Source organism: Formica exsecta, unplaced genomic scaffold (genome assembly GCF_003651465.1).
Source record: "Formica exsecta isolate Colony F162 unplaced genomic scaffold, ASM365146v1 scaffold233, whole genome shotgun sequence".
NCBI lineage: Eukaryota > Metazoa > Arthropoda > Insecta > Hymenoptera > Formicidae > Formica > Formica exsecta.
The window spans coordinates 594,487-607,750 of NW_021849616.1; the positions used below are offsets into that span (position 1 = coordinate 594,487).

Genomic DNA, 13,264 nt, shown 5'->3' on the forward strand with positions numbered 1-13,264 from the left:
ATAATTTTCTATTTTCATTTTTTTGTAATATAAAAATTAATTTAATAGTTGTCTCTTTTTGTCTTCAAAGATGGATGCAATGACCACTCAGCACCCTTGAGGAATGTAAGCAAAGCTGCCACCTTAAACTAAGATTTGCGTGGCAAACTTAAATGCTGCTACATCTGCTTTACTTTCTTCGGAATAGCATTGCATATAGCTTTTTCCACAAATAATACGCAACTTAATAAATATTCATGGTAGTATTATTAAAAAAATTCTTTCTCAGGATGTAAATAGCAGCACTAAGCAAATAAAAAAAAAAGATACAACTAATATATAAATAAAATAAGCAATGCATATCACTACATAAGTGTAATAGTATTTGCATTTTATTTATCTATCTATAAAGGCTGTTATTTAAAATCAGCACCACTAGTTTTATTATTTCAGAAGACTCGGGTATTTTTTCAAGGTGGCAGCCAAAGAGGAAATCTGCTATGCGTGTGACATACATAAAACAATAATACAATAAATACAGAAAGTCTAATTAACCGATAATCAATAATAACTATAACGCGATATCCGCTAAGAATAAAAACAATGACGATGATGATGATGATGTCAATGATGATGATGAGCGCTGTTAGCACAAAAGGAAATTGGCAATGAGATCGCGACGTTGAAGCCCGCAAGAGGATATAACGAACCAAAATGATGAATCGAAAGAGATACGATTTGTGGCATTCCTTTATCGTTAATGCACAGCTAGTCATCTAAATCTAGGGGCAACGACAACAATTATTCATGCCGCAGGGCCGAATAAAATTAACAGGGCTGCCCGCTGACGTATTAGCCGCCAAGACATCGTCTTCAGTGTGTAGGTCTCGCTCTAAACTCTGCTCTGCTCTCCACCTGGTAAACCTGTTTTTGCGTCTTTATGTCTTCATGTACACATAACCATGCGAGGCGAAGCGTCATGGCAAACGTCGATTACTTTCACGCGCACTCGCACACACGCAAAGAAAAACGCACGCGCGCAAATATTCTTGCCAACAAGCGAATTGTCACGTCGGCTTACGAATCAATTATGAACCATCGGCACGTTATATTCCGTTGTTTTCCCGAAAAGTGATGTGGAATTTTGATTATTGATCTGCGACGTTTAGTCGACGTTTTCGATTGAGCAAATAATTATATATTGATAAAAGTGGTGATAAATGTATCATCGCTATAAATATTTTCGAACTATGTTTTTTCTATCATATAATTCAAAATTAAACAATTCATGAAATATTTAGTAAGCACATTTACTATTATTTAATATGTCATGCTATTATTTAATATGTTTTTACAGATGCAAAAACATTAATTCTACGAGCATTTTATATATTTTATATGCATTTTTTTCCAAATTACATTAATAGCAGATTTATTTCTAAGAATGAAATAAATTGACAATATATGTCTATAAAAATATATATTATTAATGCAATAATTGCAGTAATTTTTACTCTTAATTTAAATGCATAATTTAAATGGATACTATTATTCTGACACGCGATGTGCTATCGAGTGGTCTGTGAATAAAAAAAAATAGGGAAGAATATAATGATAGATGGCTCATAATGACTCATAATATGTCATATTTCACATGTTACCAGTTCTTCTTCCTATTCAAGAAAGCAACACAACTATCATTACCAACTGCTCTGTCCGGTACGTCACTTAGCCTGTTAATTCAAATCAATACATATAATTATCCGAGATTTTCGAAAGTTCGTACCCTTTCTAGTTAAGCGTATTCAGCTTAACCAGCTCGTAAATGTAAATTATTTTATTCTTGCGACTCCCTTTGCACAAGTAGATTCACATTAAATGCAGCCAGTTAAAGAAGAGTTATTTCCACTTTGTCGCTATTAAAGGATTACATTTAACATATATATATCGCGGTGTTTTTAATGGAAAATATATATTAAAACTGCTACAAAAAAAATAATTTTTACTGAGATATTTTATATCTTGTATAAATAAATAATTGTAAAAATGAAAAAATAAAAAAAAAACAATAATACAATAAATACAGAAAGTCTAATTAACCGATAATCAATAATAACTATAACGCGATATCCGCTAAGAATAAAAACAATGACGATGATGATGATGATGTCAATGATGATGATGAGCGCTGTTAGCACAAAAGGAAATTGGCAATGAGATCGCGACGTTGAAGCCCGCAAGAGGATATAACGAACCAAAATGATGAATCGAAAGAGATACGATTTGTGGCATTCCTTTATCGTTAATGCACAGCTAGTCATCTAAATCTAGGGGCAACGACAACAATTATTCATGCCGCAGGGCCGAATAAAATTAACAGGGCTGCCCGCTGACGTATTAGCCGCCAAGACATCGTCTTCAGTGTGTAGGTCTCGCTCTAAACTCTGCTCTGCTCTCCACCTGGTAAACCTGTTTTTGCGTCTTTATGTCTTCATGTACACATAACCATGCGAGGCGAAGCGTCATGGCAAACGTCGATTACTTTCACGCGCACTCGCACACACGCAAAGAAAAACGCACGCGCGCAAATATTCTTGCCAACAAGCGAATTGTCACGTCGGCTTACGAATCAATTATGAACCATCGGCACGTTATATTCCGTTGTTTTCCCGAAAAGTGATGTGGAATTTTGATTATTGATCTGCGACGTTTAGTCGACGTTTTCGATTGAGCAAATAATTATATATTGATAAAAGTGGTGATAAATGTATCATCACTATAAATATTTTCGAACTATGTTTTTTCTATCATATAATTCAAAATTAAACAATTCATGAAATATTTAGTAAGCACATTTACTATTATTTAATATGTCATGCTATTATTTAATATGTTTTTACAGATGCAAAAACATTAATTCTACGAGCATTTTATATATTTTATATGCATTTTTTTCCAAATTACATTAATAGCAGATTTATTTCTAAGAATGAAATAAATTGACAATATATGTCTATAAAAATATATATTATTAATGCAATAATTGCAGTAATTTTTACTCTTAATTTAAATGCATAATTTAAATGGATACTATTATTCTGACACGCGATGTGCTATCGAGTGGTCTGTGAATAAAAAAAAATAGGGAAGAATATAATGATAGATGGCTCATAATGACTCATAATATGTCATATTTCACATGTTACCAGTTCTTCTTCCTATTCAAGAAAGCAACACAACTATCATTACCAACTGCTCTGTCCGGTACGTCACTTAGCCTGTTAATTCAAATCAATACATATAATTATCCGAGATTTTCGAAAGTTCGTACCCTTTCTAGTTAAGCGTATTCAGCTTAACCAGCTCGTAAATGTAAATTATTTTATTCTTGCGACTCCCTTTGCACAAGTAGATTCACATTAAATGCAGCCAGTTAAAGAAGAGTTATTTCCACTTTGTCGCTATTAAAGGATTACATTTAACATATATATATCGCGGTGTTTTTAATGGAAAATATATATTAAAACTGCTACAAAAAAAAGAATTTTTACTGAGATATTTTATATCTTGTATAAATAAATAATTGTAAAAATGAAAAAATAAAAAAAAAATATATTTTAAATATCTTCATCATCAAATTAAAAATTATTATTCATCTGCTTATCATTTTTTTCATTTTAAGACAATTGTAATTAAATTATTAAAATTATAAGATATACCTTCCACGTTGCTGCGTTGCGCCGGAAGTAGCAGAATGTATTTTGGAACCAGTTGTAAATTTCATTGAGCGTCAGCTGCTTCTCGGGAGATTCAATGATGGACTATGAAAAGAGCAATATTAGAATTATATCAACTTTTTCGATTTTTATTTAAAGCAAATTTCACAATCAAAGTATTTAAATAAAATTACAAATAAGAATTTCTTATGTATGCAATACCGTTCCATCAATAAAATTTTCGCTTTTGCATTTCGATGTTATATAATAATTTGAAAAAATATTATAATTTTCTAATAAAATATGTGATAAATCAAATATGCTAAATAATAAAATACATTTTATATCGCATCTAGATAATTACGAAGCATAATGATTTTTAACATAAAACCTTATTAAACTATAATAATATTTAATGTTATGTTTACAATAAAAAAACTGGAAAATAATTCTTTATGTATTTAAGAAATTATTGAAATAATGATAATAATACGGTGCATTTATTTTATGTTGATAGAGGAAATCCCGCAATAATTCCAATAATGTTAATACAATGTGATGAGAAAATGTGATATCCGGAGGATCCTTTGGTAATTTTATTAACCACTCACCTGCCGAATTAAGGATGCATACGTGAATGGTGGTCTGACATCTGCATTCTTGTAGAATTCCCTATTTCGTTGAATTTCTGAAACCGGACGCAACAAATTTCATTTACCCTATATATTATTAAAATTTGTGGTAAAAGGGAGCTCTAATATTCTTATTATCGATAACAAGTAATTATATCATGATTATTTCTTTACACAAAAAGGTGTAAACAATGGAATCATAACAAACAAGCAAAGCCGTTGTGCCGATCATATAAAATATAAAAATCTCGTCTCATTTATTTTTTGCACTAAATTATTTTGCTCAAAACAATTTTAAACTTTTTTAGCAATGGATTTCTTAAAAAAATCTAAAATAATGATCACAAATCAATTTAAAATTGTACGTAAAGTATACCGATGTTAATAAAAAATAAGACATTTTTATAAAATAATAATAATTTTCGGGATTGTAAAAGTATATCTATAAATGCATGCTTTTGCAAGAAAAAAAGTTTTACATAATGTCAGAAAGAGGCAATCCAAATTAAAGTTCCCCATAATTTTTTCAATATGGAACTATTTCATTAATGATCGTTAATTGAATATGTATTATAATATTAATTTCTATTTTTGTATTAAAATTTGCATCAATAATAAAACATGCATGCATATATTTGCTAGAAATAAAAATACTGTAAACATATAGATCGCCTTTTTCGCGCGTAAAAAAAGCAATTTAAAAATTATGAAGTATGATCAATCAATTTATTCAGTCCCAAATATTTGCATGGGATTTTGGAATATTCACAATCTCAATTGTCTTAGGAATTATCAGCAAAATTAGAAAAATGCAGTGCTACGAAGATACGAAGATGAAGATAAAGGAGGGAAATGAGCTCTCATGCAGGGTGCACATCCTCCCACAAGAAAATCTTTAAGCCACAAAAGAGGGAGCGTGGAAAGTAGGTTGACAGTACCTTGTTGGACGTCAAGGCCAGCACGCTCCAGCATGTAGGGCAGCCCTACACGGTGGGGAGGGCGGGCAGCACAAGAAATAAGGAAACAACAAAAGCATCGATAAGAAAGAGGTTCAAACTGGCGGATGTAAGAATTTATTTTTCATCTTATCTCATTTTTCTCATCGCATAAAATTCCTTGCATCTCTCTCTACACCTATACTCATCCTACATGGCCAACAAGGTGTCGAACACTGTCGCATCACGTGACACAGTCGCTACCATAAGTAATCTGTGCGTGTGGTACAATTTACGACAGGAAAAGGCACGAGATCAAGAGAGGACCGTAAAGAGCACTTGCTACAGGATCGGTATTTTTCATTTTATTTCGTCGGAGTGAGAATGAATCTCTGCAACGAACCTCGAAATACCAAAAGTAGATAATTCATGTAATTAACTTATTATACGTAGAATTAAAAGATCTCGTACATTTCTCATACAATTATATTATTTACACGAGAAGCAATTAAGAAAAATTAGACAATGTTTTCAACATTTAATATCGTATTCTTCTTTTTATTTTTCATGCTTTTTTCTCGATTTAATAATACTTATTAATTATTTATACGTTTAGATGTCATAGCAATATAATCTTTGTCTGCTAAACATATGTTTGTATAATGTATTTAAAAAAAAATATAATTTCTCTTATTAATAATTTAATAAGAGTTTTATATATTACGAATTAAAAATTTTTCATGAGATGGTATTTCGAAGATCGCATCACTCCGAATATGATCTTGTGTTATCGTTACCTTCGTTAATATCTAATCCAGATCTATCGACGGATACTCTGCGCCTTACAATGCCCTCGTCATACAGTCCTACGAATAGTATTCAATTTCTGAATTGTCATTTCTTTCGTTTCACCTTTCTTTGAGACAATATTAATCCACTTCCAAGGCTTTTTTGTATGCATTTCAAATATAAAGCTATATGTTCGGAAAATGGTGATGTCAAAAATATTTTAACTAGAAATTATTTGCATTGTATTATAGTATATAATATGACATTGTATTATAGTACATATAATACGTACCTATAAATAAACAAAATATGAACCATACAACAAAACGTTAGATTAAAAAAAAAAAACATTTAATTAAAAATATATTGATTTCACTAAATTCTAATTAATAAGCAATATAACTGTGTATATATATAAATATACCTCGTAAACATATATTGTAAACATATATTATATTAAATTAATTTTAATAATTAATAATTTTAATAATTAATTAAACAACGTTATTTGACAGAGAATATTCAGAGCAAACAAAAGTGTGATATTATATATCTGTCTCCCTCAATATATTACATAGTTGAATTTGAAAGTTTGATTAATAAAACATTAGAAAAACTCATTTTTTTCAAAATACGCATTTTTTTTAAAGCTTTATATCAATCTTTATTACTAATCATAAGCGGCTAATGAATCATACTATATATTGTGTTAATATTTCAGCATACTATGTGTGCAAATATAAATATAAATTTTATCTTCTCGTTAATAAAAAGAAATAATTTTTAATCAACCATTTTCCTTGAAACAGGTAAAACGGAAGAGCTTTTGCAAAATTGATTTCGGTACAACAAAATTGACGTTGGTAACGCAAAATATGCGATTCTGATCCCTATTATGCCTAATTATTCGCAGACTCTATCTCTAATCTCACCTCTTATCGTTAGACGACATCGTTAAAGATTAAGAGATGGAAAGACGACCTTACCTCCTGCCAAAGAAAGAGCTGATTTGTCGCTGATGCGCCGTCTAATAGGACCAGCCATGCTTGGCATGCTGCCGGGCATATTAGGCATCGGCGGTAAACCGGACATGTTAGGTATGGTCGGAAGTGGCGGTATCGGAGCACCACCAGCCGATGGGGGTAGTTGACCACCGCCAGGTGACCTCACGGCGGACACCAGAGCGGACATGGACACCGGTGATACCTGAGAGACCCCGAAGTTAGGTGGCGGCTGACTCATCAGCGCAGTGGAAAAATTCAGCTTTGGTAAATTCGAGCCCGTCTGAAACAAAGTTTATAAAATAAAAAACAAAGCAGAGGACAGCGATAATGTAAATATAAGTAATGTATGGAATTTTAATCGATTTGAGGGTTTACAGATATCGTTTGGATATCTCCTCAGTATTATAATGAGTAAGATAATTTGATCCTTCGTTCAATTATACGCGTTAAGTTAAGAATAATTATTAATTAAAAGAATAAAATCTTTAAAAATCTTTTTTTATTAATTTCACGATAATATATATGTCCGTTACGAAGCGTTACGCAATGCAATACGAATATCTTATTACATATCGCAATGATGTACAAACTTTACGATGTATATGAACTGTACGAGCAATCCGATCTTCGTAATGCTATCACTCACACAGCCGCGTTAAAATAATTAAACCGTCGACCGTCGGGCGTTGTCGCTGGCGGAGGGCTAATGCGATATTGGTATTCTCCGACTGCCCAACTTGTTAGGGGTTTTAATTAAGGCGATATAAAATCACCGCGGCTCCGATGAATTATTAATGCAAACTTTATGTATAAATTAGCACTCGACTCGGCGGCGCGTTAAAACTGAAACTCGCGTTGTTGTTAGCGGGCCCGCGAGGAGATCGTAAAATCTTCCAACGAGCTGGTCTGTCGTGAAAATTTGGCTTTACGATCTTGTAGTGGTGCCACAGCCGGGAAAGTTTACGCGTCGCAGCCGGATCGTTTTTCCGGATTTGGCTTTCAATATCCATTCTAAAGCGTACCCTTAAGTATATTATAATTGCAGCTTGCAAAATGGAAACTTTGTGTTGTTTTAAATATCATAATGTTATAATAATTGATTTTTAAATTCACGGTAAAATAAATAACAAGATTATTACAGCTCTCAAAGACAATTAATTTATTTTTAAAAATTTTGTGTAAGAAGTCTATAAAAATATATAACATCAATTTACAAATTATTAACAATATTTTGAAATTTTTGATATTTGCAATATTCGGAATAAAATCGCATTAATTTTGACAGTTAATAATAAATCGAAAACATTGAATATTTGTCTCTCTCTAGAGAAAAATCTATTATATTTCAATTTCAAATATGTTTTCGTAAAAATTTAAATTGTTGCAGAAGAAATTGGCGTTCTAGTTATTATTGTACATTTATTCATTGTTGTAATAAATAATTATAAATGAAGAAAAATGTATTGAATTATGATTATAAGATTACACTATAAAGAAAAAACTTACCGATGATTCAGATGATTTTGGTGGTTCCGGAGAAGCCATCTGTTTCGCCATATGCAGGTGATGCATCATAGCGCCTAATCGATCTCGTTCTTTTTGCAATTGAATTTCTAGCTGTGATACTACTTGCATCTGAACCCTGGCTTGCGCTGTCGATCGGTCGTCCAACGTGTGTTCTGTATTTAAGTGTCTGCAATATTTCACGATCAATTACAACTTATTGTTAGTATTCAATACGTTGCAGTTTTAAAATGGATGCAATCATAAATACCACAATATTAGATATATACTAAGAAAGAACTAAGGAAGCAAATATAAAATGCTTATAATACATATTTAAACATCGTGATCATCTATCAACCTTCCTGTTAAATTGGATTAAATGATAAAAGAGACACGACCGCGATAAAACCATATATAAAATTGAATTAAAATAAATAAATTAAATTAAGTATCGTTACATTTATATTTCATACATATTTTATTTCAAGTTATATTATATTTTAACATAATCTATTTCTCATCTCGTGTCGGGTATATAAAAATTTGAATAATCTTTAATACGATTTAATTTTGGGATATTTGATTGAAAATTATATGATATTCTTATAGCAGCTTATGTTTATCGAGAAAACCGCGAAAAAGCAATGAAGATATAGCCACGCAATTATCTTGCAAGAGCTGAGAACAAATTCTTCCGTCAGAAAGCCACGAAAAATCCCGGACACGTAACGCTTCCATTCTCCAGCCACAAGAGACCCGTTCCCTCACCGCCCCAGGAGACGGCAGGACAGAAAATTAAGCTTCGCCGCGTCGTAGGGACAGGAATGGGGGTGCCAACACCGCCAACAAGATTCCGTATTTAAGAATTTCCGTAATCCTTCTTCGTCGACGAAACGGACGGCTGTATCGACGAGGGTGAGGAGAATGGTGAGGAGTGGGTTGGTCGGTTAAGAACGAAGATGTGGGAAGGTCGAGGGAGCTTGAACGGACGAACTGGCGGAAGAGGGAGGGGGAGGGAGGGAGGCAGAAAGGGATTAGACTGAGGGGCATAACGATGCGGTCGAATGTCGTGAATATTAATGAGACAAAGGTAATTAGCGTTTTTTTTTTTTAAGTAACGGCTTGTTTGAGGGAGTTTGCACCGACGAACTACGTGATTACGAAAGATCCCTCGGCGGGATGGAACCACGGATGGAGCTTGCGGTTGCGAAGCTCGAAGCCGATGGGCGAAAGCGTCTGATGTCAATGAGATACGCTGACACGAGCGATTTTTCTACACTTTCTTTACCCCATCCTTCCCAATTTAATTGCTGACTTTATTCCTCCCGCTTCTTCAGTCTTTTATATTCAAAGCACTGAGCTTCTTCCATGCATTTACCTGTTTGCTTGGAAACAGTTTGCCTCGCTAAAATATATCAAATCAGGGACGAGAAAGATTCTGACTTGATTTAACACAAATGGTAAATGTTTCCGTTTCATTGATTTAAATATAAATTACGATAAATTTCTTCGTAAATTTATTTATTAATGAGAAATATGTTAATATTGCGCTGATAAAGATTTGTTGCAAACTAGTCAGACTAAAAATCGAATTCGCATAAGATTTACGAGCAAAATATTTGGACAACGGTGTATGATTTTTAAATGTCAGAAATACAATTAAAACAGATCATATATGAAAAATTGGTTAGTAAAACTCACTTAAGGAATGCTTGATAGTCTTCACAAATTACTTCACAGCCTGGCCACTTGCAAACCCCATGGCCATAGAGGGGGTGAACTTTATCGTTGCAGGAGGCGTCCAGCGGTTTTTCATCCATTGGCGTTGTGCCATTCACCTCGGATCGCCGGCTCGAAGCTATCGAATTCAGAATGCCTGCGATAGTTCGGCAAACGAACGTCGCATTCGCAAAAATAAAACATATAAACAAGGAGAAATTGGAGTACAAAAATGAGCGAAATTGAGACCGACTGAGAAGCGTGAACTTATTGTTTTACCATTCAATCCGGAGTTGGATTTCGGCACATTGGAATTTTGGTGGGATTCCGGGGTATCCGACGGCTCTGATTTCCATGACGATAGATTATCATTTGGTGGCAAACCTGCTTGAAATTAAAAAAAAAATATATTTGAAAAATTGATTAATTAAAAAGATTAATCAACGTTTTTTTTTTTTTNNNAAAATTAAACAACGTTTTTTTTTTTTTTTTTTTTTTTTAGTGTAACTTATGCGGAAATATTTCTATTATCAAAATCTGTTTTATAAGAAAATTTGATTTCTTAGAAATATAATATAATAATATTATCTCAGATTATGGCTTTTGGTTTAAACAACGCCATACGTTATAGATATCTAAATGAGTATAAAAATAATATTTATAGCATAATGATGTTTGGCGCGTATCTCGAAGCAGTCACGTGTGAAGCAAACATGCGTGCGGACGAGAAACGAAGCTACGCGCCAGACGAGGAGGCATACGAGGAATATAAGAATACGGACATGCGAAATGGAGCGGTGAGATTAAACGAACAGATAGTTATATTTGAGAGATGAAGAAAACAGAAACGAGACAAAGCGATCAAATGGAATAAGAGTCAAGGATGGTGGGCAAGTTTGTTTCACACGTGAACTATCGAATTTTCGAAGTAACCGTGGCATATCACGGCTGCTATTTCACAAACGGTTCTTCCTACATTTTACTTATATACAATGTGTATATACATGTACATATACACCCGTTAGAAAGAAAAACATCGCCGGAGCGAGTACCGACGTAATCGAAACACTTCTACGTGGAAAGCTTTGCCCAGGGTGAAATGGAAAGCAAGAAAGGGAGACAGTGAGAATGTGTGGAAGCAAAAGAGAGGAAGTGGGAACTGAGAGATATCAAGACAGAAAAGGGGAGGAAGAGATAAAGAGATGCGTATAGGCTCAAAAGGGTTTGATAGAATATTGGATTGTTTTAGTTTAAACCAAGGAGATGCCTCCAACATCAGAGCTTACCTTCGAATTCGTCTTTGCACACGTGCTGCCGATCACACGTGACTCCTACGGTAGCGTGTTATACGTCGCTGCAAATACATGCGTGTGTTTTGTTGTGACATGTGACCGACCGTCTTTGTGATGCTTACGCGAATTCTTCTATGTTTGAATGATGCATCCGTGTTAGAATATATAAAAGCGTAACAACGCGATCTAAATATATGCGTTTGCATAATCCCTTTATCACGAACGTGAGCATGTGTTAGAAACATTACCTTCCTCATGATTGATTGTGAGATATATACTGACGCTGAGTGTGAGTATATGTGCAAGATATTAAAACAATTATCAATGAGTATTATTTCTAACAAAATTGTTCATGTTTTTGTAATGTGTAAATATCTTCCCTTAATGAAAAAATAAGAAAAAATCTTAAACCAGCTCTTTAGAATAATTCTTCGCATTTCATATATATAAACTATCCAGATTCATAATATTTTATTAAGATAGAATTTCGTAATAGAAGAAATTTACAAATTATTTTACATTAGCTCTAAATGCATCATATTATGTATGATATTTCTTATAATTTTATTCAATACAACTGATCAAGATGTAATAAAATAATAATATAATTATCAATATTACAAAAATTCTTAAGGAATGTTTATAATTTTTAATACATTATATTTTTATTGTAATCATCTCATATATTTGCAAAATTCTCTATCAATATTAGTAACACTTAAATCTGTTTGGCTACTAAATATCCGAAAATCTTTAATCAAGCATTTTGATTTCAGTATATAAATACCTGAAGAAGGATTGTGGCCTTGAAGGCTCAGCCCTTGTTGCAATAGATATTGCCTCTGTGTTATTTGCAATTGTTGTATCAACTGCTGCTGCTGAATCGCTAGTTGTTGGAGAGGCGCCGATGCCTTCTTCTTGTCTGCCGTTTGCAATAAATGCGTCTGTTGAAATAAATTCAGCTGCAACTGTTCTTGCAGTTGCTGCATCGCTTGCTCCAATTGTTTTTTATTGAGTTCCGCAAGTTGATGCTGATGCTAAAATAAAATAGATTCCGCTTTGTCGAAATATGTGTATCTCGTTGTCAAGTATTAATTAATTAGACAGCAGATCTCATAAATTTTCCACAGAATATTTCTTAAAGGTTAAAAGATCGAAACAATTAATTATGAATCAAACGGTATCGTCGGCGGTTTATTATTAAATGTCAGGAAAGTGAACATTTCACTCCAGCCAAATTAGTTGGCCGAAATAAAAAGCAAAGGAAAAAAGGGCGAAGGCGGCACTTGCGTCTTGGAATGATGAATAAATCAGGGGCGCAGATAATTCGCGGCACCAAGGGGCCAAGAAGATAGAGGGCAGTTGATGGGCACCTCGAAGACAAACAACGAGACACAACGGCTGATGGCGATGCTTAATTGCTTACCTCATCCTCTAGAATAACCCCCTCCGCCTATTTCATTTCTCAGTCTCTGGTACGCCTCGAGGATATTTTAAAACAAACTTCGAAGTACACACCCTCTTTATCATATTACTATAAACTGCACGATTAATGAGCGCAAACATGTTCTCGGTAATAAGCATTTTTTGTATCCATGTTAAGCGACATATGATTTTTTATACATATTTTATATTTGTTTTGTATTTCATGCACCTTTTTTCCGTAATTATAAATTCTGACGATAATTAAAA

General features: G+C 33.2%; 1 protein-coding gene across 1 annotated transcript in view; it reads right to left on the bottom strand.

The window, feature by feature from the left end:
* Window positions 1-13,264, bottom strand: part of LOC115235694 (forkhead box protein P1-like) — a 288,332-nt gene that overhangs the window by 9,884 nt on the left and 265,184 nt on the right. Inside the window, exons 6-13 of the mRNA XM_029807634.1 lie at window positions 12,360-12,609; window positions 10,560-10,664; window positions 10,263-10,437; window positions 8,562-8,748; window positions 7,038-7,335; window positions 6,060-6,128; window positions 4,307-4,383; window positions 3,699-3,800 (exon numbers count right to left, since the gene is read on the bottom strand). Of these exons, the coding sequence (XP_029663494.1) occupies window positions 3,699-3,800; window positions 4,307-4,383; window positions 6,060-6,128; window positions 7,038-7,335; window positions 8,562-8,748; window positions 10,263-10,437; window positions 10,560-10,664; window positions 12,360-12,609 (1,263 nt within the window). The remainder of the gene's footprint in view (window positions 1-3,698; window positions 3,801-4,306; window positions 4,384-6,059; window positions 6,129-7,037; window positions 7,336-8,561; window positions 8,749-10,262; window positions 10,438-10,559; window positions 10,665-12,359; window positions 12,610-13,264) is intronic.